The sequence below is a fragment of the Podarcis liolepis genome, assembly GCF_965112155.1.
Source record: "Podarcis liolepis genome assembly, chromosome: 2".
In the NCBI taxonomy this organism is placed as follows: Eukaryota; Metazoa; Chordata; class Lepidosauria; order Squamata; family Lacertidae; genus Podarcis; species Podarcis liolepis.
Genome location: NC_139555.1, coordinates 118,816,734 through 118,842,668, shown reverse-complemented (window position 1 = coordinate 118,842,668; position 25,935 = coordinate 118,816,734). Strand labels below are relative to the sequence as shown.

General features: G+C 47.9%; 2 protein-coding genes across 6 annotated transcripts; both read right to left on the bottom strand.

Moving 5' to 3' along the window:
• Positions 1–1,707: 1,707 nt before the first annotated feature.
• Positions 1,708–9,832, bottom strand: LOC310701537 (zinc finger and SCAN domain-containing protein 23-like). The gene is made up of 4 exons (XM_083492572.1): positions 9,775–9,832; positions 7,473–8,233; positions 4,667–4,796; positions 1,708–3,191 (listed from the first exon to the last, which is right to left on the bottom strand). Exons 2-4 carry the CDS (start codon positions 8,205–8,207, stop codon positions 2,464–2,466), a joined length of 1,593 nt encoding a protein of 530 aa, XP_083348698.1. The 5' UTR covers positions 8,208–8,233; positions 9,775–9,832; the 3' UTR covers positions 1,708–2,463.
• Positions 9,833–14,570: 4,738 nt separating this feature from the next.
• Positions 14,571–22,505, bottom strand: LOC310701342 (uncharacterized protein). Of its 5 annotated transcripts, none has more exons than XR_014523016.1 (5): positions 22,365–22,505; positions 19,388–20,201; positions 18,358–18,466; positions 14,923–16,237; positions 14,571–14,706 (listed from the first exon to the last, which is right to left on the bottom strand). XR_014523016.1 is itself a non-coding variant. In XM_083492094.1 (4 exons), the coding sequence occupies exons 2-4, from the start codon at positions 20,102–20,104 to the stop codon at positions 15,084–15,086; spliced, it is 1,980 nt and encodes a 659-aa protein (XP_083348220.1). In that variant the 5' UTR covers positions 20,105–20,201; positions 22,365–22,505; the 3' UTR covers positions 14,914–15,083. The 5 variants fall into 5 exon arrangements, 3 of the variants coding, with proteins under 3 accessions (XP_083348220.1, XP_083348222.1, XP_083348221.1); XR_014523017.1 differs by having other exon boundaries at positions 19,388–20,147; positions 22,365–22,498; XM_083492094.1 differs by lacking the exon at positions 14,571–14,706 and having other exon boundaries at positions 14,914–16,237.
• Positions 22,506–25,935: the final 3,430 nt, after the last annotated feature.

Below are 25,935 nucleotides of genomic sequence, written 5' to 3'. Positions count from 1 at the left end.
GACTGTGTATTGGCATACGCATGTCTTGCTCACCTACTGGGTTGTTTTTATTTTCATTATGTATTTTGTGGTTTTATATCTTGATTTTATTCTGAGAACCACCCTGAGACCCCCGGGTATATGGCGGTATATAAATTCAATATTATTATTATTATTATTATTATTATTATTATTATTATTGCCTGATACATGGAGAGCGAGAGGCCAAACTGCACTGAGTCAATTTGAGTACGGTTTGCATTCCTAACTTTCATAAATGACCCTCCTGAGAGTTCCACAAGGTCCAACTACCCACCCTGGATTTGGGAGGGGCTATGTCCGATACCAAGGGACCCGGGTGGCGCTGTGGGTTAAACCACAGAGCCTAGGACTTGCCTATCAGAAGGTCGGTGGTTTGAATCCCCGCGACGGAGTGAGCTCCCGTTGCTCGGTCCCTGCTCCTGCCAACCTAGCAGTTCGAAAGCACATCAGAGTGCAAGTAGATAAATAGGTACCGCTCCGGCGGGAAGGTAAACGGCATTTCCGTGCGCTGCTTTGGTTTGCCAGAAGCGGCTTAGTCATGCTGGCCACATGACCCGGAAGCTGTGCGCCGGCTCCCTTGGCCAATAAAGCGAGATGAGCGCCGCAACCCCAGAGTCGTCCACGACTGGACCTAATGGTCAGGGGTCCCTTTTACCCAGATATATAGGATGTCGATATGTGTTTCAATCTGTCTTCAGATTCTTCTTGGTGCTAGCTAGCTATTTATTTATTGGATGTTTCAGATAGCTGTTTTTAACTTTTTTCTTTTCTATAATTTTTATTAATTTTCTAATTTACATTTTAAAGTATTCAGACAGTAATACCATAAAATGTCATATTAAAAGGCAATCAGAAATCATGCCTATTCCTGCATTGCATGGGTTGGCCTTCCAACTGTACAATTCCAAGGAAGGTAAATGGCGTTTCCATGTGCTCCTGTTTCCGTCAGTGTTCCGTTGTGTCAGAAGCGGTTTAGTCCTGCTGGCCACATCACTCAGAAAGCTGTCTGCGGACAAACGCTGGATCCCTCGGCCTGAAAGCAAGATGAGCGCCGCAATCCCATAGTCACCTTCGACTGGACTTTAACCGTCCAGGGGTCCTTTACCATTTTACCTTTGCTTTTTTACAATTCCAGGCAGAGGGCCTTCTCGGTAGTGGCGCCCGCCCTGTGGAACACCCTCCCATCAGTTGTCAAGGAAATAAACAACTATCTGACTTTCAGAAGACATCTGCAGGCAGCCCTGTTTAGGGAAGTTTTTAATGTTTGATGTTTTACCGTGTTTTTAATATTCTGTTGGGAGCCGCCCAGAGTGGCTGGGGAAACCCATCTAGATGGGTGGGGTATAAATAATAAAATTATTATTTTTATTATCCATGTTTGGAATGAGATGGAAGGTGTCACGTCCCGGCTTCAACCACGTATCCTCAGATACTGCCGCAGGCCACCGGAATCCACATCACAGACCACATATAAGAGCATAAGAGCCTGGCAGCTGGATCAGGCCAAGGGCCCATCTAGTCCCATATCCTTTTCTCACAGGGACTGAGCAGATGACCTGATGGGAAGCCTGGAAGCAGGACCTGAATATAGCAGCAAATCTCCCCTCCTGTAGTTTCCAGCGACTGGTATTCAGAAGCCTTACTGCCTCTGGGAATCACTCCAACAAAGCACAACCTCCTCTGAGAAATGTTTTAACATTGTTTATTTTTGTTGTTGCTTAAAACCAACCCTGAACACACTAACATATCAGCATGCAAATCTATCCAGAGGAGAACGATCTGTAAAGGACAGTTTGCTGCCTGCTTAAATAAATACGAGGTGAATATAACAGTACATAATGCTTTTTAAAGAAAAAAATCAAGGAAAACTCTCTTTTTATGTAGTTTTTGCATAAGGTGAGTGCTGAACACAAAACTTTTATATATCTGGAAAGCAGCTGGAATACTGCCTCCTTTGGCAATTTAATTGTTTGCTGGAGAACTGACAGGATATTTTCAAATGTTTACTGTCCTCAGGATCTGTTCTGCTTCGATTCCAATTTTTGAAACAAACCCTACTCCCATCACCAGACCTTATTTAAAGTACAGTGGAACCTCGGTTTTCAAGCGTCTCGGAAGCTGAACGTTTCAGTTTTCAAATGCCGAAAACCCGGAAGTAATTGCTTCTGTTTTTGAACGCGCCTCGGAAGTTGAACGGCTTCTGCTGAGGTATTTTCAATTTTCTCCGTTCAAATTGCAGGCCGCCCTTTGCGCCTTGGTTTTTTGAACGTTTTGGAAGTCGAACGGTCTTCCGGAGCGGATTACATTTGAAAACGAGGTTCCACTGTAACAGGGTTTTGGTTTTTTTTGCTAAACTCTGAGCATTTATACAGTTTCTCCACTGTGAGAGGGTTCTCAGACATGGTAGTCGTGCCTGTTCTATGTGTGGGAAAAGCTTCGTTTTTATGATTTCTCCCCCGGGTGCATTTTCTTATGCGAAGTGAGATGGTCGCTCCGACTGAAGCTCTTGCCGCACTCCAGGCATTTATACGGCTTCTCCCCTGTGTGCATCCTCTGGTGGATAGTGAGGCGGTAACTCCGGCTGAAATTCTTCCCGCACGCCAAGCATTTGTAAGGCTTCTCTCCAGTGTGGATTCTCTGGTGTGAGGTGAGGTCCGTGCTCTGACTGAAGCTCTTCCCGCACGCGGCGCACATGTACGGCTTCTCCCCCGTGTGTGTCCTCTGATGTAAAGTCAGGTGGTCGCTCCGGCTGAAGCTCTTTCCGCACTCTGAGCAGGTGTAGGGCTTCTCCCCTGTGTGGGTTCTTTTGTGTGCGGTAAGGTTTGACACTTGGATGAAGCTCTTTCCACACTCGGAGCACTTGTACGGCTTCTCGCCCGTGTGGACTCTCTGATGGGCCTTCAGGCTTGATTTGCAGCTGAAGCTTTTGCCGCACACAAGGCACTTGTTCGGCCTCTTTCCCTTCTGCTGGCTGAGGAATTCGTGGAAGTTGCCGACCTGAATGGCGACGGACTTATTCCTCCTCTTCTCATTTGGTTCCAGATTCCTTCTCGGCTGCCTGTTTGGCCTGCCTCGATCTTCAGAGTGCTCTTCCACCTCCTGATGCAGAAGTGTTTCTGAAGATGCTGCGTCTGGCTCCACCTCGATCTCACCGTCCCACACTGCTCCTGCTGGGATAAAGGCAAAGAACTAGCAAAAGAAGAACATTTTATCACATGTGGTGGGAATGTAAAAAAGTGAAGAACTTCTGGGAAATGATATATAATGAGATGAAAAAGATGTTGAAATATACATTTATAAAGAAACCAGAAGCATTTTTACTTGGCATTGTAGGAGACAATATAAACAGAAAGGGCTGTAAGTTGTTTTTATATGCAGTGATGGCAGCAAGAATATCACTGGCACAAAAATGGAAGCAAGAAGAACTACCGTCGAAAGAAGAATGGAGAATGAAATTGATGGACTATGCAGAATTAGATAAACTAACAGGAAGGATTCAAAACCTGCAGGACCAGAGATTCTCAGAAGACTGGAGTAAATTTGTGGACTATTTGAAAAGTAATTGTGATGAACAGATCACACTAGTAGGTTTGCAAGAAGTTTTGTAAGGTGAATTATTTGAAATATTGCAAAAAAGACAATGAGGTGAATTATTAGTTAAGGGTAATTAAAGGTAATATGAAATTAAGAAATGCATAATAAGTGACAAAGAACGGAAAATCATCAGAGGCGTTGACGGAAGTCCAAAAATATTGTATAAGATGAGAAGTTAAGCTGTATGAATGTTGGAATTAATATTTTTTAAAAAAATTAATAAAAATGTATATAAAAAAGGCAAAGAACTATCAAGAGTTCAAACCAAGAGACTCTAATTAGTAGAAGTGATCATTAGCAAATAGGTGAGGAAAGGAAAAGCCTTCCGGATACTGGTGAACTACAGCTCCCAGCAAGCACAGCCAGTGGTCAGGTCTGGTGGGAGTTATAGTCCAGCAACATCTGTTCCACAATTCTGATCTACAAAGCAATAAAGCAGGGGTGACTCCCCAAACGTCTTGTCCTGTGAAGCACTTGAAGATCGGGTCTTGGCTGACCACTTTATGAATTTCCTGCCTGTTGTAGCATCTAGCCCAGTCCTCTGCAATGCAGAGGTCAACCAAGGGAGCAACTACAGAACGCTCAAGAACTTAAGGGACATGGGTGGCGCTGTGGGTTAAACCACAGAGCCTAGGACTTGCCGATCAGAAGGTCAGCGGTTCGAATCCCCGCTACAGGGTGAGCTCCCGTTGCTCGGTCCCTGCTCCTGCCAACCTAGCAGTTCGAAAGCACATCAAAGTGCAAGTAGATAAATAGGTACCGCTCCGGCGGGAAGGTAAACGGCATTTCCGTGCGCTGCTCTGGTTCACCAGAAGCGGCTTAGTCATGCTGGCCACATGACCCGGAAGCTGTACGCCGGCTCCCTTGGCCAATAAAGCGAGATGAGTGCCACAACCCCAGAGTCGGCCACGACTGGACCTAATGGTCAGGGGTCCCTTTACCTTTACCTTTGTAGCATCCAGCCCAGCCCCCTGCAATGCAGAGGTCAGCCAAGGGAGCAACAACAGAGCGCTGAAGAACTTGGGCGCAAGCAAGGCTTATCCCTCCTTACCCAGCAGGCCGGCCTCGTCAATGTCATGGTCATATTCTTGCTTGGCCTCCCTGCACAGCTGTCTCTGCTCGACCTCAGATGGGGCCTGGCCTGCCTCAGAGGAGCTCAGAGCTGCCTTCTCAAAGACCACCTGAAACAGCAGAGAAGAACCTTTTTGAGATCATAGAATTGTAGAGTTGGAAGAGTCTCCAACCCCACGCAATGTAGGAAACTCAGATAAAGCTGGTGCCCACCCAACCTCTGCTTAAAAACCTCCAAGGAAGGAGCCTCCACAACCTCCTGAGGGAGTCCCTTCCACTGTCCAACAGCTCTTATTGTCAGAAAGTGATTCTTGATGTTTCATCGGAATCTGCTTCCTTGTAACTTGAATCCATTGGTTCTGGCTCTACGCTCCGGGGCAGGAGAAAACAAGCTTGCTCCATCTTCCATGGGGCAGACCCTCAGATGTTTGAAGGTGGCTATCTCTTCTCCTCTCAGTCTCCTATATCAGGGATGAGGGACCTGTGAACCTCTGGTTTTTGCTAGACTAAAAGTCCCATCATCCCCGAGCATTTAGAGCAGCGGTTCTCAAGCTGTGGGTCCCCAGATGTTGTTGGACTACAACTCCCATCATCCCTGAGCTCTGGCCTTGCTAGCTAGGGGTGATGGGAGCTGTAGTTCAACAACATCTGGGGACCCACAGGTTGAGAAAGGCTGATTTAGAGAACTGGAAGCTGAGGTGGCCTCTGTGACTAGCAGTGTCTTTTTACCAGCTATGGTCAGGAAGCCAACTGCAGCCGTTCTTGGACAGGGGTAGTCTGACCACAGTCATCCAAGTGTTGATAGCCTCCAAACACAATTATTTCAATGTGCTCCATGTGGGGACATTCTTGGGCCTAGTCTAGATGTGGACTAGTTGATGGGGACAGACTACTGCCAGCACATATTCCCTGTTGAACTTCCAGTGCTCCCTGAAGACATTTTTTTAAAAAATCCAGCAGGCAGTTTAAGTCTGATTTTATACTTTTAACTGAAAATGTGGACAGTTGATGGGGACAGACTACTGCCAGCACATATTCCCTGTTGAACTTCCAGTGCTCCCTGAAGACATTTTTTAAAAAATTCCAGCAGGCAGTTTAAGTCTGGTTTTATACTTTTAACTGATGTTTACCTTTCCTGTACTGTATCTTAGAAAACCACTTAGAGACTACTGCATTTAAGCAGCATATAAATGGCTTAAATAAAAACAAGCAAGCAACAGGGTCAGGAAGGTGAGTAATAAGGGGTTAATTATTCCCCCCCAAAAAAAAAAAATCTTGAAGGACAAATTAGGATTGAGTTTCCCTAGAAAATAGAACTCCTTATGGAGGAAAACCTAATGGAGTACTTGCATTCAAAATTTATGTTTTTTATTTATTGCACCGTTTCCTCCAAGGGGCTCGAGGTGGCGTAAATGGGTCTTCCCCATCTCATTTAACCCCCACAACAACTGTGTGAGGTAGGTTAGGGTGAGAGACAGTGACTGGCCCGAGGGTACCCAGAAAACTTGCTGTGATTTCATGGCATGCTGTACGTTGAAGGAAAATTATATCAAAATGATGTACTGTTGGTATTTAACACCAAGTAAGTTAGCAAATATAAGGGATGCAGGTGGCACTGTGGGTTAAACCACAGAGCCTAGGACTTGCCGATCAGAAGGTTGGCGGTTCGAATCCCTGCAACGGGGTGAGCTCCCGTTGCTCAGTCCCTGCTCCTGCCAACCTAGCAGTTCGAAAGGACGTCAAAGTGCAAGTAGATAAATAGGTACCACTCCGGCGGGAAGGTAAATGGCGTTTCCGTGTGCTGCTCTGGTTTGCCAGAAGCGGCTTAGTCATGCTGGCCATATGACCCGGAAGCTGTACATCGGCTCCCTCGACCAGTAAAGCGAGATGTGTGCCGCAACCCCAGAGTCGGCCACGACTGGACCTAATGGTCAGGGGTCCCTTTACCTTTTTAAGTTAGCAATTATCAGGTACAAATATCTGTTGGAAATGTAAAGAAAAAGAAGGCACCTTTTATCATATGTGGTGGACGTGTAAGGTAATAAAAGCATTCTGGGAAATGATATATAAATGAATTGAAAAAAATGTTTTAAATAACCAAAGGCTTTTCTATTAGGAATTTTAAAGGTTGCCCAGCGAACTTCATCATGGCCGAGTGGGGGTTTGAAGCCTGGTCTCCCAGGTCCTACTCTGACACTCTAACCCATGGGTAGGCAAACTAAGGCCTGGGGGCTGGATCCGGCCCAATCGCCTTCTAAATGCGGCCCGCGGATGGTCTGGGAATCAGCGTGTTTTTACATGAGTAGAATGTGTGCTTTTATTTAAAATGCATCTCTGGGTTATTTGTGGGGCATAGGAATTCGTTAATATTTTCTTTTCCAAAATATAGTCCGGCCCCCCACAAAGTCTGAGGGACAGTGGACCGGCCCCCTGCTGAAAAAGTTTGCTGACCCCCAGTGGCGTAGCGTGGGTTGTCAGCACCCGGGGCAAGGCAAGTAATTTGTGCCCCCTAACCCGTGGATTTGCGCCCCCTAACCCGTGGATTTGCGCCCCCTAACCCTAACCCCCAGATGTTGCGCCCGGTGCGGCCGGCCCCCCTGCACCCCCCACGCTACGCCACTGCTGACCCCTGCTCTAACCCTTACGGCACACTAGCTCTCCGAGGTTGTGAGTTTGTGCCTCACCCGGAGCATACGTCGACCCACACTGCCGTTGCACTTTCAACACCACCAACTTCAGTATGTCTCACCTGCAACCTGGCAACGAATTCTGCCAAGTGGCCTCACCTGGCTTACCTGCCTCTCGGCCTCTCGCTGCCTCAGCAGGAAATCCTCCGCCAGGGTGACAGCTTGGCAGCAGGTCTCCGGGCCGCACTCCCTCACCCCGCCCTGGATCTCTGGCGGCAGAATAGCCAGGAACTGCTCCAGGATCAGCAGCTCCAGGATCTGCTCCTTGGAGTGCCTTTCGAATCTCAACCACCGGCGGCAGAGTTCCTGGAGCCGCCTGTAAGCCCCTCTCGGCTCCTCGGCCTCCTGGTAGCAGAAGCGCCGGAAGCGCTGCCGGTTCTTCTCCCGCTTCATGGCGTCCCCTCGCAAGATGGCCGCCTTCACTTTCCCATAATCCTCCCTGTCTCTGGCCTCCAAGCCGATAAAGGCCCGCTCGGCCTCTCCGCTGATGGCTGGCAGGAGGTGGGCCGTCCAGTCCTCCGTGGGCCACCGGCAGGCTTCGGCCACTTGCTCGAAGGAGGCCAGGAAGGCCTTGGCGTCGTTCCAGGGGCTGGGCTCTTCTGGTGGCGGAGGGGATGCCCAGCACACTTCTTTGGGGGTCTCCACCGTCCTCAGGAACTCCCGCCACTGGGCTTCCCAGTGATGGAGGGAGTCCTCGGCCGGTTCCTGCTTCACGGCTCCCCGGGGTCTCCTCTGGAGGAATTCCCCGACACCCCTAGCCTGGAGGACGTGAAGGGCTTTTCCTCTTCCTTCCGCTGAGGTGGCACCTGAAAGTTCTTGCTCCTCCATTTCCATCCCTCCCACAAAAAAGGTGCGTCGACCTACAAAAACGGGGGAAGAGATCAACGAGAAAGGAAAAGGAGAACGAGCACAAGGTGAACTGTCAGCGCCTGACGTAAGATTGTCTTCATCGGATCCCAGAACTCTTAAAGAGTCAGGAAGAAGCAAGGGGGCTTATGAGCCTCCCCCTCTCTTTGTTTTATCCCTACAACAGATTTCCCCCAAGGCAGCGGAGGTTTAGGATCAGAGCTTTCCTTCTCCCAGATGGGCTGCCTTCCCAGGTGGGGGAGCCCCATCTGCCCCTCACTTCCCTCTACAACACGTGCAGAAACCACCTTCTTGACTGTTGGGCCCATTCTTGGTCTCATCTGTTCCACGGAGCTTGTCTTTACTTGCAGGAGAAGCCCTTAACTCACGGAGGGTTTGAGACCCATCGGCTACGCTCACCTGGTTTAGTCGGCCAGTCAAATACATTTCCCAGGTCTGTGGCTGCTGTTGCATGCTGACAGCTTTTTAAAAAAATTATTATTATTATTTTCAGTGCAAAATTACAACAAAAATGACAAATATTGAATCCAAAATAAAACAGTACAAACAAGAAAAACAAAACAAAACACAGAGAAAAAAGAACAAAAAAACCACATCTACAAATAAAACGATATCATTCTAATCTAGTCATTACATACATATACACATATTGACGTCCTTCCTTTGTTCTAAGACCTCAAAATTTTTACTCTTTCTAGGTTGTTGTGTCTAATACAGATTACCTCTATCTTTATACTTTTTACACCATTTTTCTCTTTCCTTACCCCTGCAAAGCATCATTCATTACATACCGATATGCTTACTCCAGAACAATGTTTTTTCATATAGTCTTTAGCACATCCCCACTCTTTTAATAATTTTTGGTCCGATTGTCCCCTTATGAATGCTGTGAGTCTTGCCAGATTTATATATTCACAAAATTTAATTTGCCATTCTTTCATTGGTGGAATTTTTCTCCCTTTCCAATTGTTTGCTATGAGCATCCTGGCAGCTGTTGTCGCGTAGAGGAATACTTTCCTATGATTGTCAGGAATATCGTTTGTGATTATACCTAAAAGGAATGCCTCCGGTTTTTTACTAAATGATATTTTAAACATCTTTTTGATTTCTTCATATATTTCATCATATCTTTTAAACAATTTTGGAATGAAATATATGCACGTTGACAGCTTCTAGGAGCCACAGGTGAGAGCTGAGTGCCAGTGGCGTAGCGTGGGTTGTCAGCACCCGGGGCAAGGCAAGTAATTTGCGCCCCCTAACCCGTGGATTTGCGTCCCCTAACCCCCAGATGTTGCGCCCGTTGCGGCCGGCCCCCCTGCACCCCCCACGCTACGCCACTGCTGAGTGCAAAGGTGGGCAAACTGCCCCAGGAGCATGACATGCCCCCCCACCAGAGGTACCACCCCTCCCCTTATACACAAAGCTTAAAAAAAAAATCACATCTACCGTACTTTCCCTCTGGTCCTGCCCATCACCCTTGGCACCCTTCCACCTGCCCTAAGAGAAATAAACGCTGCCTGGAATATCCACCCACTTGGGTCTTCTTCGCTTGTCAAATCAGGGAGCAGCTGAGTGGAAAAGGAGACCCCTGACGCTGGGATGAAGTGGCGTAGCGTGGGTTGTCAGCACCCGGGGCAAGGCAAGTAATTTGCGCCCCCTAACCCGTGGATTTGCGCCCCCTAAGCCTAACCCACAGATGTTGCGCCCGGTGCGGCCGGCCCCCCCTGCACCCCCCACGCTACGCCACTGCTGGGATGCAAAAAAAGAGAAGGGAATGGGATGTGTGATGAGTTTGGGGGTCCTTGGGGAACCCCCCCCTTTTCTGCTTCCCACTCCCTTTATTGGAACCAGCTTCTCCCCATCCTTTTTACCCGGTCAGCTGTCCATGCACCTTCCAAAATTCAGGATTTTTTCCTGCCCTCCACTCTCTCCTGCAGCTGCAAAGGAGGCCAGGGGTGCAGCAACAACACCCTCCTTTTCCCACCCCCTTCATTAAAGCTCCTTGGGATCCCTTTCCTGCTCTTTCTAGGAAAGCAACGCTCTGTCAGCTTAACCCTTTGGAGGAAAGCCCCCGTCAGGGCTGCAAGGCTCCAAACCGCAGGAAGGAGAAGGGAGTGTGGCAGTTTTCAAAGGATCTGCATTTTCCAGGCAGTAATTCAATCCCCAGCACCTTAAGATTTTTCTGCTGGATCAAGCCAATGTATTGCAAATGTCACCGTGTGCACTACATAAGAACAACAAATATTGGGGGAATACGTGCATCTCCCTGTGAATCAAAGTTTCTTTTTGGTTTTGGTTTTTCGTTGCTAGTCCTCATGATAGTGAAGCTGTGCGTGTCAGCATTCTGGCTACTGTTGCTGACATCTCTCTCCCTTCCGGCAGTTTCCAGCAAGCATTACGGCCTCCAACTGTGGCTAGTTGCCATCAATAGCCCTTGTCCTCCAGGTATTTGTCTAATCCTCTCTTAAAGCTACAGTATCTAAGTTGGGACTCTTGTGGGAGTCCCTCGGTCCAGTATATTTGAAGGAGCGTCTCCACTCCCATCTTTCTGCCTGGACACTGAGGTCCAGCACTGAGGGACTTCTGGCGGTTCCCTAACTGTGAGTAGCGAAGTTACAGGGAAGCAGGCAGAGGGCCTTCTTGGTGGTGGCACCCGCCCTGTGGAACACCCTCCCACCAGATGTCAAAGAGAACAACAACTACCCGACTTTAAGATGACATCTGAAGGCGGCCCTGTTTAGGGAAGCTTTTAATGTTTGAGGCATTATACCTCGGGTTAAGTACTTAATTCGTTCCGAGGTCCGTTCTTAACCTGAAGACCCACTTTAGCTAATGGGGACTCCTGCTGCTGCCACACGATTTCTGTTCTCATCCTGAAGCAAAGTTCTTAACCCGAGGTAATATTTCTGGGTTAGCAGAGTCTGTAACCTGAAGTGTATGTAATCTGATGTACCACTGTATTTTAATATTGTGTTGGAAGCCGCCCAGAGTGGCTGGGGAGACCCAGCGAGATGGGTGGGGTATAAATAATAAATTGTTGTTGTTGTTATAGCTCAACTGTGCACCGTGAGAAGTCCTTTCTTTTATCTGTCCTGAATCTTCCAACCTTCAGCATTATGGTATGTCCGCAAGTTCCAGTGCTACAAAAAGGTGGGAGAAAGTTCTCTCTATCCGACTTCTCGAACATCCATCTTCATTGTAAGCGGATGGGGTAGCAAGGGGAAGAGAGGAAGGCTTGGGCCTCATTCACACCATGGGTTTAAGGCTCTATGTTGGCTTGTGTTGGTCTCCAGGGACAATGGAGTGCGCCTCCGGGGGTGAAGCAAAACTGCTTCGTTAACAGCACGAAGGTGACCTCCCCGGGTCACAAGCCTGGGCAGTGACCCCCCACCACACACACACACACACACACACACACACCTCACTGATGTGGTCCAAATGAAAGCAGAGCAAGATGTTTGGCACCAGCTTGGAAGGAGGCAAACGAGGCACCATCCAACCACCTTAGGGACTCCGCTCTGGATTTGTGAAAGGGTTTTCTCCTTAGCCTTTTCTGTTCCTGAAGGCGTCCTGTGAGGCAGCAGAGGTTTAGGATCAGAGTTTTCCTTCTTCTAGATGGGCTACCTGCAGCACATGCAGAAACCATCTTCTTGACTGTGAGACTCGCTCCTGATCTCACCTGCTCCATCCGCTACAGCCTGTCTTTGCATGCAGGGGAAGTCCCTAACTCACTGAGGGACCCATCGGCTGCCCTCGCTTGATTTAGCCAGCCAGTTAAAGACGTTTCCTGGGATTGTGACCGCTGTCGCATGCTGACGGCTTCTAGGAGCCACAGGTGAGTGCTGAGTGCAGGTGGTGACCAAAGGTGGACAAACGACCCCACAGAAGGAGCAGAACATGACCTCCACCAGAGGTACCACCCCTCCCCCAACACCCCATGCTCCCCTTAAAGCGCTAAGATACCGCATTATCACGGTTGCCCACAAAGAATTCTGGGAGATGTGGCTGACCAATTGTCGGCCAATTGGTGCAAAAGAAAGACAGAACTTTTTTTATGTATGCTACAACAGCAGCAAGAATACTCATTGCAAAGTATTGGAAGACACAAGATCTACCCACTCTGGAAGAATGGCAGATGAAGGTGATCGACTGCATGGAACTAGCTGAGATGACTGGCAGAATCCGAGACCAGGGAGAAGAGTCGGTGAAAGAAGATTGGAAGAAATTTAAAGACTACTTAAAGAAATATTGTAAAATCAATGAATGTTAGAAAGATGTTGGATAGAAATTAAGTGGTTTCTGGCTGTAATGATTTAGGAGATATGAAAAAAAAGGATTATAAATGGGTTAAAGTTCTATGGTAAGGATTTGCTGAACCAACAAACTGAATTGGAATACAAAGAAGGGAAGTATGAGGAGGTCGGAGGAAATAAGGATATGGAAGTTATATTACTAAAAATTGATGTGTGTTTTTAATTGTTTATTATTTTGTATGTTTATTTTTGTATGTCTTGTATGTTGTATGTCTATATCCTAAATTTTTTCAATAAATATCTTTTTTAAAAAAAGAATTCTGGGAGATGTGGTTTGTTAAGGGTGCTGGGAGTTGTTAGGAAAGACATCCTGTTCCCCACACAGAGCTACAATTCCCAGAGTTCCCTGGGAAGAGGAATGAATAATTGAAGCACTTTGGGGACTCCTTACAATTCTCAGCACCCTTAGCATACAGTTCCCAGAATTCTTGGGGGGGGGGTGCTATCACTCTTTAAAGTGGTATCATAGCACTTTAAGTGTATGGGATGAATGTGGCCACCCAGAGACACAAGTTCTGCAACAGAATGCCACTTCTCAGCCCTGGTGATTGGTGTCCTTTGGGGTTGATAGGGTAGAAAACAGGTAGCCCAACAGTAGTAGTAGTAATAATAATAATTTATTTATACCCCGCCCATCTGGCTGGGCCTCCCCAGCCACCCTGGGCAGCTCCCAACAGAATAATAATAACAATAATAATAATAAAGCGATAAAACATAAACAATTAAAAACTCCCCATAACATTTCCCTAAACAGGGCTGCCTTCAGATGTCTTCAAAAAGTTTATTTCCTTGACATCTGATGGGAGGGTATTCCACAGGGCGGGTGCCATTACCGAGAAGGCCCTCTGCCTGGTTCCCTGTAACTTCTCTTCTCGCAGTGAGGGAACCACCAGAAGGCCCTCAGAGCTGGACCTCGGTGTCCGGGCAGAACAATGAGGGTGAAGACGCTCCTTCAGGTATACTGGGCTGAGGCTGTTTAGGGCTTTACAGGTCAGCACCAACACTTTGAATTGCGCTCGGAAATGTACTGGGAGCCAATGCAGATCTCTCAGAACTGGTGTTATGTGGTCCCGGCGGCCCCTCCCAGTCGCCAGTCTAGCTGCCGCATTCTGGATTAATTGTAGTTTCCGGGTCACCTTCAAAGGTAGCCCCGCATAAAGCGTATTGCGGTAGGTGGCACCAGAGGCAATGGCACCTAATTCTAGTTTTCTCTCCATCTTCTGCTTCCCTGTTGAGTTCATTAAGGGGCAACACTCAGTGAGGAAAAGGAAGGTGACAGCCAGGGCCACCTTCTGAACAGGATGACAGGTTTTTGTGGGCTAGTTGTGGGCAGACTGAGGTTGGTGAGGCAATGCCCCATTGGCTTTCACGGACCAGCTTCCATTGTCACTCTAGAGGCGGAAGTCCTAGGCTTGAATGAGAAATAGGACTGGACTAAGGCCACTTATGAACATTTGTCACCCGCTCTGCTCCTAGTATTGCAGTGTTGGAAGGAAAGGGACCCCAGGGTGATCTAGTCCAGCCCCTGCAATGCAGGAATCTCAACTAGATCATTCATGACAGATGGCCATCCAACCTCGGCTTAGAAACCTCCACGGAAGGACAGTCCACCACATCATGAGGGAGTCTGTTCCGCAGCCAAACAGCAACATCTGGAGGGCCAAAGGTTCACCACACAACAGGGAGGCACAAGCAAGCTCAGGGAATCCTAAATTCTGCAGAAGTGCAAAGTATCTTTAGAGGAGAACAATCTCTTAACTGAGGGGGCCGGGGAGGAGATGACCCAAAACATCTCAGTGAAAACTGGGAATGCTCAAGGACCACAGAATGTTGACTGTTGGAGAGGGTTAGAACGGAGTATCTTGCAGAAGGGCATGGCTGGCAGGCTGGCACCCTGAACAGGAGGCGCTCCATGATGCAACACTTTGTTGCAGATCTCACTCATTTTCCCCACATGGGTACTTTCATGTGAATTTCAGAAACGTGCTTTGTCCGGAACCCATTTCACTCCAAATAGTTACACAGTTTTATCCTTATTTTATTCTGTTTACATAAAAATTAATTACCATGAAGTGCTTCATGCCATCCCACCAAAACACAACAACAAAACAATGGGAAAAGTTCCAGAGAAAACATTAAAAACAACAAAATTCCTTCCAGTAGCACCTTAAAGACCAACTAAGTTAGTTCTTGGTATGAGCTTTCGTGTGCATGCACACTTCTTCGGTATCTGAAGAAGTGTGTATGCACACGAAAGCTCATACCAAGAACTAACTTAGTTGGTCTTTAAGGTGCTACTGGAAGGAATTTTTTTTATTTTGACTATGGCAGACCAACACGGCTACCTATCTGTAATTAAAAACAACTACTGTTAAGACTCTGTTGCTTCTAACTACCTTCCTAGCTTCAGAAACCAAGGATGGGTGTGACTCCGAAAGGAACGGATCCATCTGTTGTCCTAAAACGTACATGTGATTAAGGGAATTCTAGTCCGTGGCATAACAACATGCTGCAATAACCATGTCGACTTCTACGATGCCACCAGGCCGTTGGCAGGATTCGTGGAAAATACTAAGACGGCCATTCCCGCGTTAAGCATGTGGGCAGGTTCGGAGGGCATCTTCCCTTCCGCGTGGATTCTCTGATGTAAAGTGAGGTTGGTGCTCTGGCTGAAGCTCTTCCCGCACTCGGAGCACGTATACGGTTTCTCCCCGGTGTGGATCCTCTTGTGCCTAATGAGGCTCGACTGGTCACGGAAGCTTTTGCCACAGTCGGAGCACATATATGGCCTCTCCCCTGTGTGCATTCTCTGGTGTGCGCTAAGGCTCCCCCTGTGGCTGAAACTCTTCCCGCACTCCAAGCATTTGTAGGGCTTCTCACCGGTGTGGACTCGCTGGTGTTGGATGAGGCTGGGCTTGTCCGAGAAACTCTTGCTGCAGTCCGTGCACCGGTGCGGTTTCTCCCCTTTGTGGAGCTTCTGGTGCCTGAGGAAGTTTGTGCTTTTGTTGAAGCTCTTCCCGCACTCCAGGCACTGGTACGGTTTCTCCCCGGTGTGGATTATCTGGTGCGAAGTGAGGTGGGCGCTCTGTACGAAGCTCTTCCCACACTCCAGGCACCGGTACGGTTTCTCCCCGGTGTGGATTATCTGGTGCGAAGTGAGGTGCGCGCTCCGACCAAAGCACTTCCCGCACTCCAAGCATTTGTACTGCTTCTCCCCTTTGGGGATTCTCGGATGTTTAGGAAGGTCGGACTGATCACAGAAGCTCTTGTTTGTGTCCGAGCATTTATACTGTTCGTCACCTCTGGGGGCATCTTGATGTGATCTAAGATCTGAACCGTGACTGAAACTCTCTCCACCATCCAGATATATATAAGTGTTTTCCTCCTTCTGGAGTGTTGCGCATTTGGTAAGCTGTCTGCTCTCAATAAAGTCCCTCCCAAACATTGCGGTCTTATTTTGCTTCTCCTCTGTGTGGATTCCCCAGTGATCACTGGGAAAAACGCTCCCTCTTTTTTCTGTTTGGTTTTCCTTTTGGACCAGGGTTTCGTGGAAGTCTCCACCCTGGCGAGGGATGGACGCAGGTCTCTCTTGGCTCCAGAAATTCTCTTTCAGCTCTTCGTACTTGGCTCTTCCTGAGAAATCCCCACACAGCTCCCCTTCGCTCTTGCTTTTCCACTCATCGCCTGTTGAAATTAAGAGGAGGAACTCAATAAAGGACCCAACAGAGAAAACTAAATCTCTCAAACCGGTCTTCTAAAGCAGGGGGAGGAACGTGGGGACCTCAAAGATGTTGAGAAAATGTTGACCTACCACATAAGCCAGCATGGTGTCGTGGTGAAAATTCTGGACTAGGACCTGGGAGACCAGAGTTCAAATCCCTCCTTGGGTCATGAAGCTACCGTATTTTTCGCCCTATAAGACGCACTTTTCCCCCTCCACAAATGAAGGGGAAATGTGTGTGCGTCCTATGGGGCGAATGCAGGCTTTCGCTGAAGCCTGGAGAGCGAGAGCGGTAGGTGCGCACCGACCCCTCTCGCTCTCCAGGCTTCACGGACCTCTCCTCAAGCAGCGGGAACGTTCCCGCTGCTTGGGGAGAGTTGCCGGCATCCCGAAGCCTTTGCGTGCTGATCTCAGCGCGTCCAGGCTTCGCGGATCTCTCCCCAAGCAGCGGGAACGTTCCCGCTGCTTGGGGAGAGTTGCCGGCATCCCGAAGCCTGCGCGCGCTGATCTCAGCGCGTCCAGGCTTCACGGATCTCTCCTCAAGCAGCGGGAACGTTCCCGCTGCTTGGGGAGAGTTGCCGGCATCCCGAAGCCTGCGCGCGCTGAGATCAGTGCGTCCAGGCTTCGCGGATCTCTCCCCAAGCAGCGGGAACGTTCCCGCTGCTTGGGGAGAGTTGCCGGCATCCCGAAGCCTGCGCGCGCTGATCTCAGCGCGTCCAGGCTTCGCGGATCTCTCCCCAAGCAGCGGGAGCCACCGCTGGGCTCCCACGGCTTGCAGAGAGCTGCCTGTTTGGGGGCTGGGGTCGGCGGAAGCTCGGGCTGCCCCAGCCCCGCGCCTGGGGGGAAAATAATTTTTTCCCCTTTATTTCCCCCCCAAAAAACTAGGTGCGTCTTATGGGACGGTGCGTCCTATAGGGCGAAAAATAACTGGGAGACCTTGAGCCAGTCACTGCCTCTCAGCTGGTGGGGATTAAATTATGCCATCTTGGGCTCCGTGGACAAAAAAAAGTGGGCTATAAATGCAATGCCATAAAACAAATAAATGTTGCTCTGCTCCTCTGAGGTTTGGTTAGGGCTGACTCAGAGGCCCCACTCCGTATTATACATTTAAAGCAGTACTATACCAAAGAATTGTGGGAAATGTAGTTTGTTGAGGCTGCTGAGAGTTGCCAGGAGACCCCCTATTCCCCCCACAGAGCTACAATTCCCAGAGTGGTTGGACAATGAATTCCTTCAAGAATGACATATCTTTGCTGGTGGGGGTGTTGAGCATGAAGAATATTTCCCCCCACTTATTTTGCGAGTGCTCACTGGTAAAAAAAATTCTGGTCCAATGCGTATCAGGAGGTATCTATTACCTTAAAGAAATACTGGACAAATGACCTTGCAGCTTCCATATAAAGACAGCAACCTAAAGAACTGGCAACGTGGCTGCTGGCAGAGGACAAAAACGGAAGATTCTGGAAGGCCTGCAGATATCTCTGGGGTGTAAAAATGTATGGGACCAGGAGATGGCAGAAAATATAACCCACAATATATTGGTTTCCGAGGCCAAGAAGATACGGAACATTTTAATATTGTGTGTACAATATCATTTCCACCAATAACAACTAACCTCCAGGATTCTTTGGCACTACCAATATGGGAAATAATGGACCTCTTAATGTTTCTGCTCACAAACGTCTTCTCACACCTTCGAATTTTGTTGGCAGATTAAGAAAAGGGACACATGGGCCTCTTTCTGATATTTCTGTATTTTTTACCTTTGTGTGTGTGTATCATATGTATGATGGAATAAAATACATTTAAGTATTCAAAACAACAACCCAGTTCTCAGGGAACTGTGGGAATTGTAGGCAAAAATATTCAAGGCAGATGTGGAGCCAGGCTAGTGGCTTCTTTGTGAACCACCCTGAGACCTTTGGGTATACGGCGGTATATAAATTCAATAAATAATGATGATGATGATGATAGGTGTGACCTCAGGTAGAGGGGCATGTGGTCTGGGAAGAGTCTTAGGGGTCTGAGGTTAAGAATGTTCCAGAACATTCCAGAAGGTTCCAGAAACCATCCCCCTCCTTACCCAACAGGCTTGCCTCCCTGTTGTCATCTTCCTGCTTTGCCGCCACGCACAGTTGCTTCTGCTCGATATCAGACAAGGCCCGGCTTGTATCCGTCTCCTCAAATGCCGCCTGTAACAGCAGAGGAAAACCCATTCAGAGGAGAAATAAAAGGATCATCCTAATCCTCTTTCACACCCAGTACATGGCTGCTCCTTTATAACTTATGGGGAGAAGAAAAGGAGGGCTGAATTTCTTTCTTTCTTTTTTAATTGCATGTACACATATATGTGCACCTCCCAAAAACAAATCAGTCACTAACATAGCTCAGGACCTCAATACAGTGGTGCCCCGCAAGACGAATGCCTCGCAAGACGGAAAACTCGCTAGACGAAAGAGTTTTCCGTTTTGGAGGTGCTTCGCAAAACGAATTTCCTATGGGCTTGCTTCGCAAGACGACAATGTCTTGCGAGTTCCTGCTGGTTTTTTCCCCTCCCCCCCTTTTCTAAGCCGCTAAGCCGCTTATCAGCTGATCCGATCAGCAGATAAGCCGCTAAAAGCCACTAATAGCGCTAATCCGCTAATCCTTCAATGGGCTTGCTTCGCAAGACGAAAAAACTGCTAGACGAGGAGAATCACAGAACGGATTCTTTTCGTCTTGCAAGGCACCACTGTACCTCAATAATACTAATACTACTACTAATAATAATGGCTGCCCCTACATACACCAATAGCCTGCCTTTCCTTCATCACGGAACTGGAGGTTAGCATTCATGGTGTTCTTAGGCAAACTCTCATCAAACAGCAAAACATAACAACAACAACAACAACAACAACAACAACAACAACAATATACCATGGCCAGCAGCTTCCCTTCTCAACCCCTGCTCCAGCACAGAGTTGGAAGGGACCTCAGGAGCCATCTTGTCCAACCCCCATCTCAACATGCGGTCCCCCATCCAATTCGAAACCGTACCGGACCCTGCTTAACTTTGCTGAATGGGCCCGCGGTTACGCCGCTGCAAAGCAAGCCCGACAGCAAACATGCTTCACCTGCTTGGACGGCTTCTTGGCCCCCCGCAGCCTCAGCAGGAAGTCGTCCGCCAGGGCCACCGCCTGGGAGCAGGTCTCCGGCCCGCGCGGCCTGACCCAGCTCTGCATCTCCGGCGGCAGGACGGCCAGGAACTGCTCCAGGATCAGCAGCTCCAAGATCTCCTCCTTGGTGCGGCTCTCGACTCTCAGCCACTGCCGGCAGAGCTCCCGGAGGCTGCTGTGAGCCCCTCCGGGACCCTCGGCCTCCTGGTAGCGGAAGCGGCGGAAGCGCTGGCGCTGCTCCTCCTGCCGCATGGCATCCCCTCGCAAGATGGCCGCCTTCACTTTCCCATAATCCTCTCTGTCTGCAGCCTCCAAGTTGCCAAAGGCATGCTCGGCCTCTCCGCTGAGGGCCGGCAGGAGCCGGGCTGCCCACTCTTCCTTGGGCCAGCGGCAGGCTCTGGCCACTTGCTCGAAGGAGGCCAGGAAGGCCTTGGTGTCGTCCCAGGCCTCTTCCGGCAAATTTGGGGATGCCCGTCCTGACGGAGGGGATTCCACCGTCTTCAGGAACTCTTGCCACTGGGCCTCCCACTGCTGCAGGGACCCCTCGTCCGGTTCCTGCTTAATCTCGTCTCCCGGTGTTCTCGGAAGGAATTCCCCGACAGTCTCGGGCTGGAGCGCCCAGGGGTCGTTCCTCCTCGCCCCCTCGCCCGCCGGGTCTTGCTCCTCCATTTTCATCCCGGGCTGATCTCACAAAGAGGGCACCGCAGGGAAGGAAATTCTAGAAGGAAGGAGGGCGAGCACAGATTCTAAATAGTCACGTCGAGTTTCCTCCCTGGAGGGGGAAAGAAGAGGATGGGAGAGTGAATGATCCCACAGGAGTCCCTATTTCAAGTCGGGGGCCGCATTCCTTTCTGGGCAACTTTCCAAGGGCCGCATGCGAGTGCTGAGCAGGCCCAGAGGCATCAGGGGTTGGAGCGGCAAATGTAGATTTTGCCCTCGTATGGTCAGCTAGTATCTACACACACCCCTCTCCATCCAAACAGGCGAGAGGCCTGAGTTCAAGGGCACAGTCCGGTCAGGCAAAACCACTCAGGGAGGGTATGAGGCAGGGCAATGAGGGGTGAGAGCTGGGGAGACATTAAAGGGCTGGAAAGAGAAGCTTGGAGAGCCACATTTACCCTCCTGGCCTGAGGTTCCCCACCCCTGCACTGTTCCTAGAAATAACGGCCACATATGCTAAATACGAGGGAGGCAGGTGGCGCTGTGGGTTAAACCACAGAGCCTAGGGCTTGCCAATCAGAAGGTCGGCGGTTCGAATCCCCGCGACGGGGTGAGCTCCTGTTGCTCAGTCTCTGCTCCTGCCCACCTAGCAGTTCGAAAGCACGTCAAAGTGCAAGTAGATAAATAGGTACCATTCCGGCAGGAAGGTAAACGGCGTTTCCGTGCGCTGCTCTGGTTCACCAGAAGCAGCTTAGTCATGCTGGCCACATGACCCGGAAGCTGTACGCTGGCTCCCTCGGCCAGTAAAGTGAGATGAGAACTGCAACCCCAGAGTCAGCCACGACTGGACCTAATTCAGGGGTCCTTTTACCTATGCTGAATATATGCAGAAAATATGTAAATTATGTAATACATGCAAATTTGAAGCAATACGTCCCTCCCCCATATATGCTCCTTTGGGAGCAGGGGGGCTAATGTGTTTTTTTTATTTTTATTATGTATTTTGTTTTATATATTGATTTTATTCTGTGAACTGTCCTGGCATATAAATTCAATTAATAATAATAATAATAATAATAATAATAATAATAATAATGGCAGAATATACATTTAAGAAATAAAATTAATGTAATGCATAAATAAAATTTGGAATTATATAGGCATGTCAAAGGAAGTCTAGTCCAACTCCCTCCCGCTGCAAGGGCATTGTCTCCATGACCCATGGTGGGAATTTTGGGGCTGGGGTGGGTGTTTACATTTAATCTGCAAGTTTACATTTAAAGCAGTATCACAGAACTTTAAACAGCCCTGGCTTCGGCCCAAAGAACCCTGGGAGCTGTAGTTTGCTAAGGGTGTTGAGGGTTATGAAGAGACCCCCTATTCCCTTTGCAGAATTACAATTCCCAGAGTGGTTTAATAACCAATTCCTCTTCCTAGGAAACTCTGGGAATTGTAGTTCTGGGGGGGGGATAGGGGTCACCAAACAACTGTCAGCAGCACCCTTTAAAAACTACAATTCCCAGGATTCTTTGTGCTGAGCTATGATGTAGAGCCGAAGGTGCAGCCAAAATCCCTCCTGTGCTGCTTAAATGCGGTATAAAAAAGTGGACGGACCCACACTTACTCAGAAGTAAATCCTATTGGGTAGCATGCAATCTTTGCCATGCTCAGAGCACCTCCATTGAACTGAATGGGCTCCATAGTTTTTGGACTCTGGTGCACGAGCGCTTTTTCTGCGGTCTGGAGACAAGCCTCAACCCAGTGCTCTGCAGCTTATTCTTTGCATTGCATTAAATACTCTTCTCCCCACCCCAATTTTATTTTTTATTGCTTTTTTATTTCTTCTGCAGGGCTAGAACTGAGATCCCGTGGAATCCAAACGGCAGTGCAATAAAATGCAATGTCTAAGAAATAAGAGTGATTAAAAACTGGATTAAAAATCATACGACATCTAGCCCAGCACATTACAATTGCTACAACAGGCAGGGTGGGGGGAAATTATTAAGCGATGGGGTCAGGATCCTCAGCGGGAGGTCTCAAGTTCGATCCCCAGCATCTCCAGGTCCCAAGTCTGAAATCCAGGAGAGCGGCTGCCAGCCAGTGTCGGCAGCACTGAGCAAGACAGACTCCGTCTAAGGCGGCTTCTAATGTTCCACCCTCCTTGCTTTTTCAGTGTTATTATAATAATTACGCCTCATTCTTAACCTGTTTTTGACAACGCGACGATTCCCCTCGGATCAGTGGCGCCCTCCCAGCCAGCTCTCCTTCAACTCACCAGATCGCTCCAGATCCTTCCTCAGTGCAGATGGGGTACCCTAAATCTTTATATTGCTGGAGGATTTTGGGGGTGTTGGGGGGGACCATGCATGTATTTTGAAAAGGCAGTTTCCGGGCAAGGGTGGAGCCAGACCAGGAAGGGGGCTGTGCTATGCTAGGTTCACATCCTGGTCTCTTTTGCATTTATTTATTTATTTGCTTTTGAATGAAAGGCTCGTGCCCAGGAGATCGAGGCTCCTCCGCTCTCAGTTGATCCTTACAAGTGCCTCTCTCTTGTTGATTGCGAAAGATTCCCTTGCCACTCAGAAACGCGTGAATATTCTTTTGCACGGGTGTTTTCCTCTCGTACACACCACGCGTTTGAAGCACATTCCCTTTTAAAAAATTTTTTTATTAAGGTTTTTAAAAATAATACAGTAAAAATGAAAAAGAAAAAAGAAAAATACAAAATAAAAACAGTTAAAAACACACATATTTTCTATTACTTATTTTCCTTTAACTTATTTCCCGGACCTCCTCATACCTCCCTTTTTTGTATTCCACTTCAAATTATTGGTTCGGCAAATCCTTACCATTAGATTTTAACCCATTTATAACCCTTTTTTCATATTCTCTTAAAGCATTACAGCTGGAAACCCCTTAATTACTATCCAGCATCATTCTATCCTTCATTAATTTTACAATATTTCTGTAGATAGTCTTTAAATTTCTTCCAATCTTCTTCCATGAAGCACATTCCCACGCAGCTCCGCCTGCCCAGGAATCCCGGGAATTGTAGTTTGCTCCTCGCAGAGCTACAGTTCCCAGCACCCTCAACAAACGATCTTGCGGCGCTGGATTGTATGACTATGACTGTCCAGTTGAAAAAACACTTTAAAATTCAGCAGATAATATTCTTCTGAACTGTATATCTACTATATGGAAGTTAACAAATATGGATTTTACGCACTCTAATGGTAGTCAAGAGGCTGATGTTGATGAACTGGAAGAGTAAAGACATGATCTCCTTTAATCTTTAATAAGAAATAACAAATCAGTGGATTGATAATATGATTACACTTGCAGCAGACTGTTCACAGCCGCAGACTGCTTGGATGAATGCGACAATATTTGGAACGAATTTATACAAAATGTAATAGACTATTCATATTTACATTAGTATTAGGATAATAATATCGAATTTATAAAAGAATGTATGGGTTATGTCTTTTTGAATATATTCATATAATGTCATTGTCCCCTTCATTACAAGGTTGTGTGTTTTGTTCTTTTTTTTCTTTTCATATCACTTTGCTGCTTTATATTTGATTCCCCCCCCCAAATAAAATATCAATTCAAAGTTGGGGGGTGTCATAAGAGAATCAGGGTCAGAGAGGGGAATAAAGGAAAAATGATCCTAATGATATCATCCTACCCCAAAGTCCCACAACAATAATAAACTGTGCCTTAAAGAACGCATTGTTGGGAATATGCCATCTTACTGTGTCTTTTCACGTATCATTGAATGTAATATAATGTGTGCCTTTTTAATGCATCATCTTAACGTAACGTGCCTGTTGCCATTCCTGTGTACCTCTTTCTCCATGAAGCTATCCTTTTAAAATGTATTCGTGGATGTATCTTTAATGAAATGCCGTACTATGCTGATTGGTTCAAAATTGGGAAAGGAGTACAACAAGGCTGTATATTGTCTCCCTGCTTATTTAATTTATATGCAGAATTCATCATGCGAAAGGCTGGGCTGGATGAACCCCTAGCCGCAATTAAGATTGCTGGAAGAAATATTAACAACCTCAGATATGCAGATGACACAACCTTGATGGCAGAAAGTGAGGAGGAATTAAAGAACCCTTTATTGAGGGTGAAAGAGGAGAGCGCAAAATATGGTCTGAAGCTCAACATCAAAAAAACGAAGATCATGGCCACTGGTCCCATCACCTCCGGGCAAATAGAAGGGGAAGAAATGGAGGCAGTAAGAGATTTTACTTTCTTGGGCTCCATGATCACTGCAGATGGTGACAGCAGTCACGAAATTAAAAGACGCCTGCTTCTTGGGAGAAAAGCAGTGACAAACCTAGACAACATCTTAAAAAGCAGAGACATCACCTTGCCAACAAAGGTCCGTATAGTTAAAGCCATGGTTTCCCCAGTAGTGATGTATGGAAGTGAGAGCTGGACCATCAAGAAGGCAGATCTCCGAAGAATTGATGCTTTTGAATTCTGGTGCTGGAGGAGACTCTTGAGAGTCCCATGAACTGCAAGAAGATCAAACCTCTCTATTCTGAAGGAAATCAGCCCTGAGTGCTCACTGGAAGGACAGATCCTGAAGCTGAGGCTCCAGTACTTTGGCCACCTCATGAGAAGAGAAGACTCCCTGGAAAAGACCCTGATGTTGGGAAAGGACCTGATGTTGGGACGGCAGAGGACGAGATGGTTGGACAGTGTTCTTGAAGCTACCAGCATGAGTTTTACCAAACTGCGGAAGGCAGGAGTGCCTGGCGTGCTCTGGTCCATGGGGTCACGAAGAGTCGGACACGACTAAACGACAACAACAACAAAAGCTTGTCTAGTCCAGCTTTGTCTACAGCAATTGACAGTGGCTACCCTGGTTTTCAGGCAAGGGATGTATCCAGCCCTACCTGGAAATACTGAGGACTCAACCATGCAAAGCAGATCATTTACCAGCAAGCTACAAACCTTTGGATCCAACGCACAGCCTTGGCGTTGCTGCCCCAGTCCCTACCCCAAACACAACACTTAGGAATGGAAGCTTTCCTCCCTAAGCCTAACTGGGATTTCAAGGGAAGCAACGCCAATTCATTAAATTGTGCTTCCGTGTAGAAGTGCTCCACTGAGATATGGCTATCAACATTTCCACTACTTAAAGGCCATCTGAACCGTAGAAACTTGGGAGTCAAGTGTATCTCCGTGCTCCGAAAAGCTGCTCCTGGTGTGTATAGGTTCAGTTCTGCGGGCTAGGAAGGGACAATCACTCAACTCAACAAAATATTGCAGCACACCCTAATTCTCTAGCAATTCCTCTTCCCAAAGGGAACTAGACTCAGGCTGGCATTGCCCCTGGAGCTCCTCACTGCCGGGAACACATCACATTGGTGTCAGAAGTGGGATGGAACCCAAATGGAAAATGGGGGCAGTGACATTCCTAGGGCACATGGAGCTGATGTTCCAGCAGCAAATGGGAGGCCTTGTAGTGTCAAAACAGATTATCTGGTTGTGGACCCCAGTCCTGTCGCACACACACCCACAACCCCACACAGTTCTGTGCCCTTTACCTAAATTAGTGAAACAGGCAGTTTGATATACAGTGGTACCTCAGGTTAAGTACTTAATTCGTTCTGGGGGTCCGTTCTTAACCCGAAACTGTTCTTAATCTGAGGTACCACTTTAGCTAATGGGGCCTGCTGCTGCTGCCGCGCCGCTGCTGCGTGATTTCTGTTCTCATCCTGAAGCAAAGTTCTTAACCCAAGGTATTATTTTTGGGTTAGCGGAGTTTGTAACCTGAAGCGTATGTAACCTGAAGCGTATGTAACCTGAAGTACCACTGTATA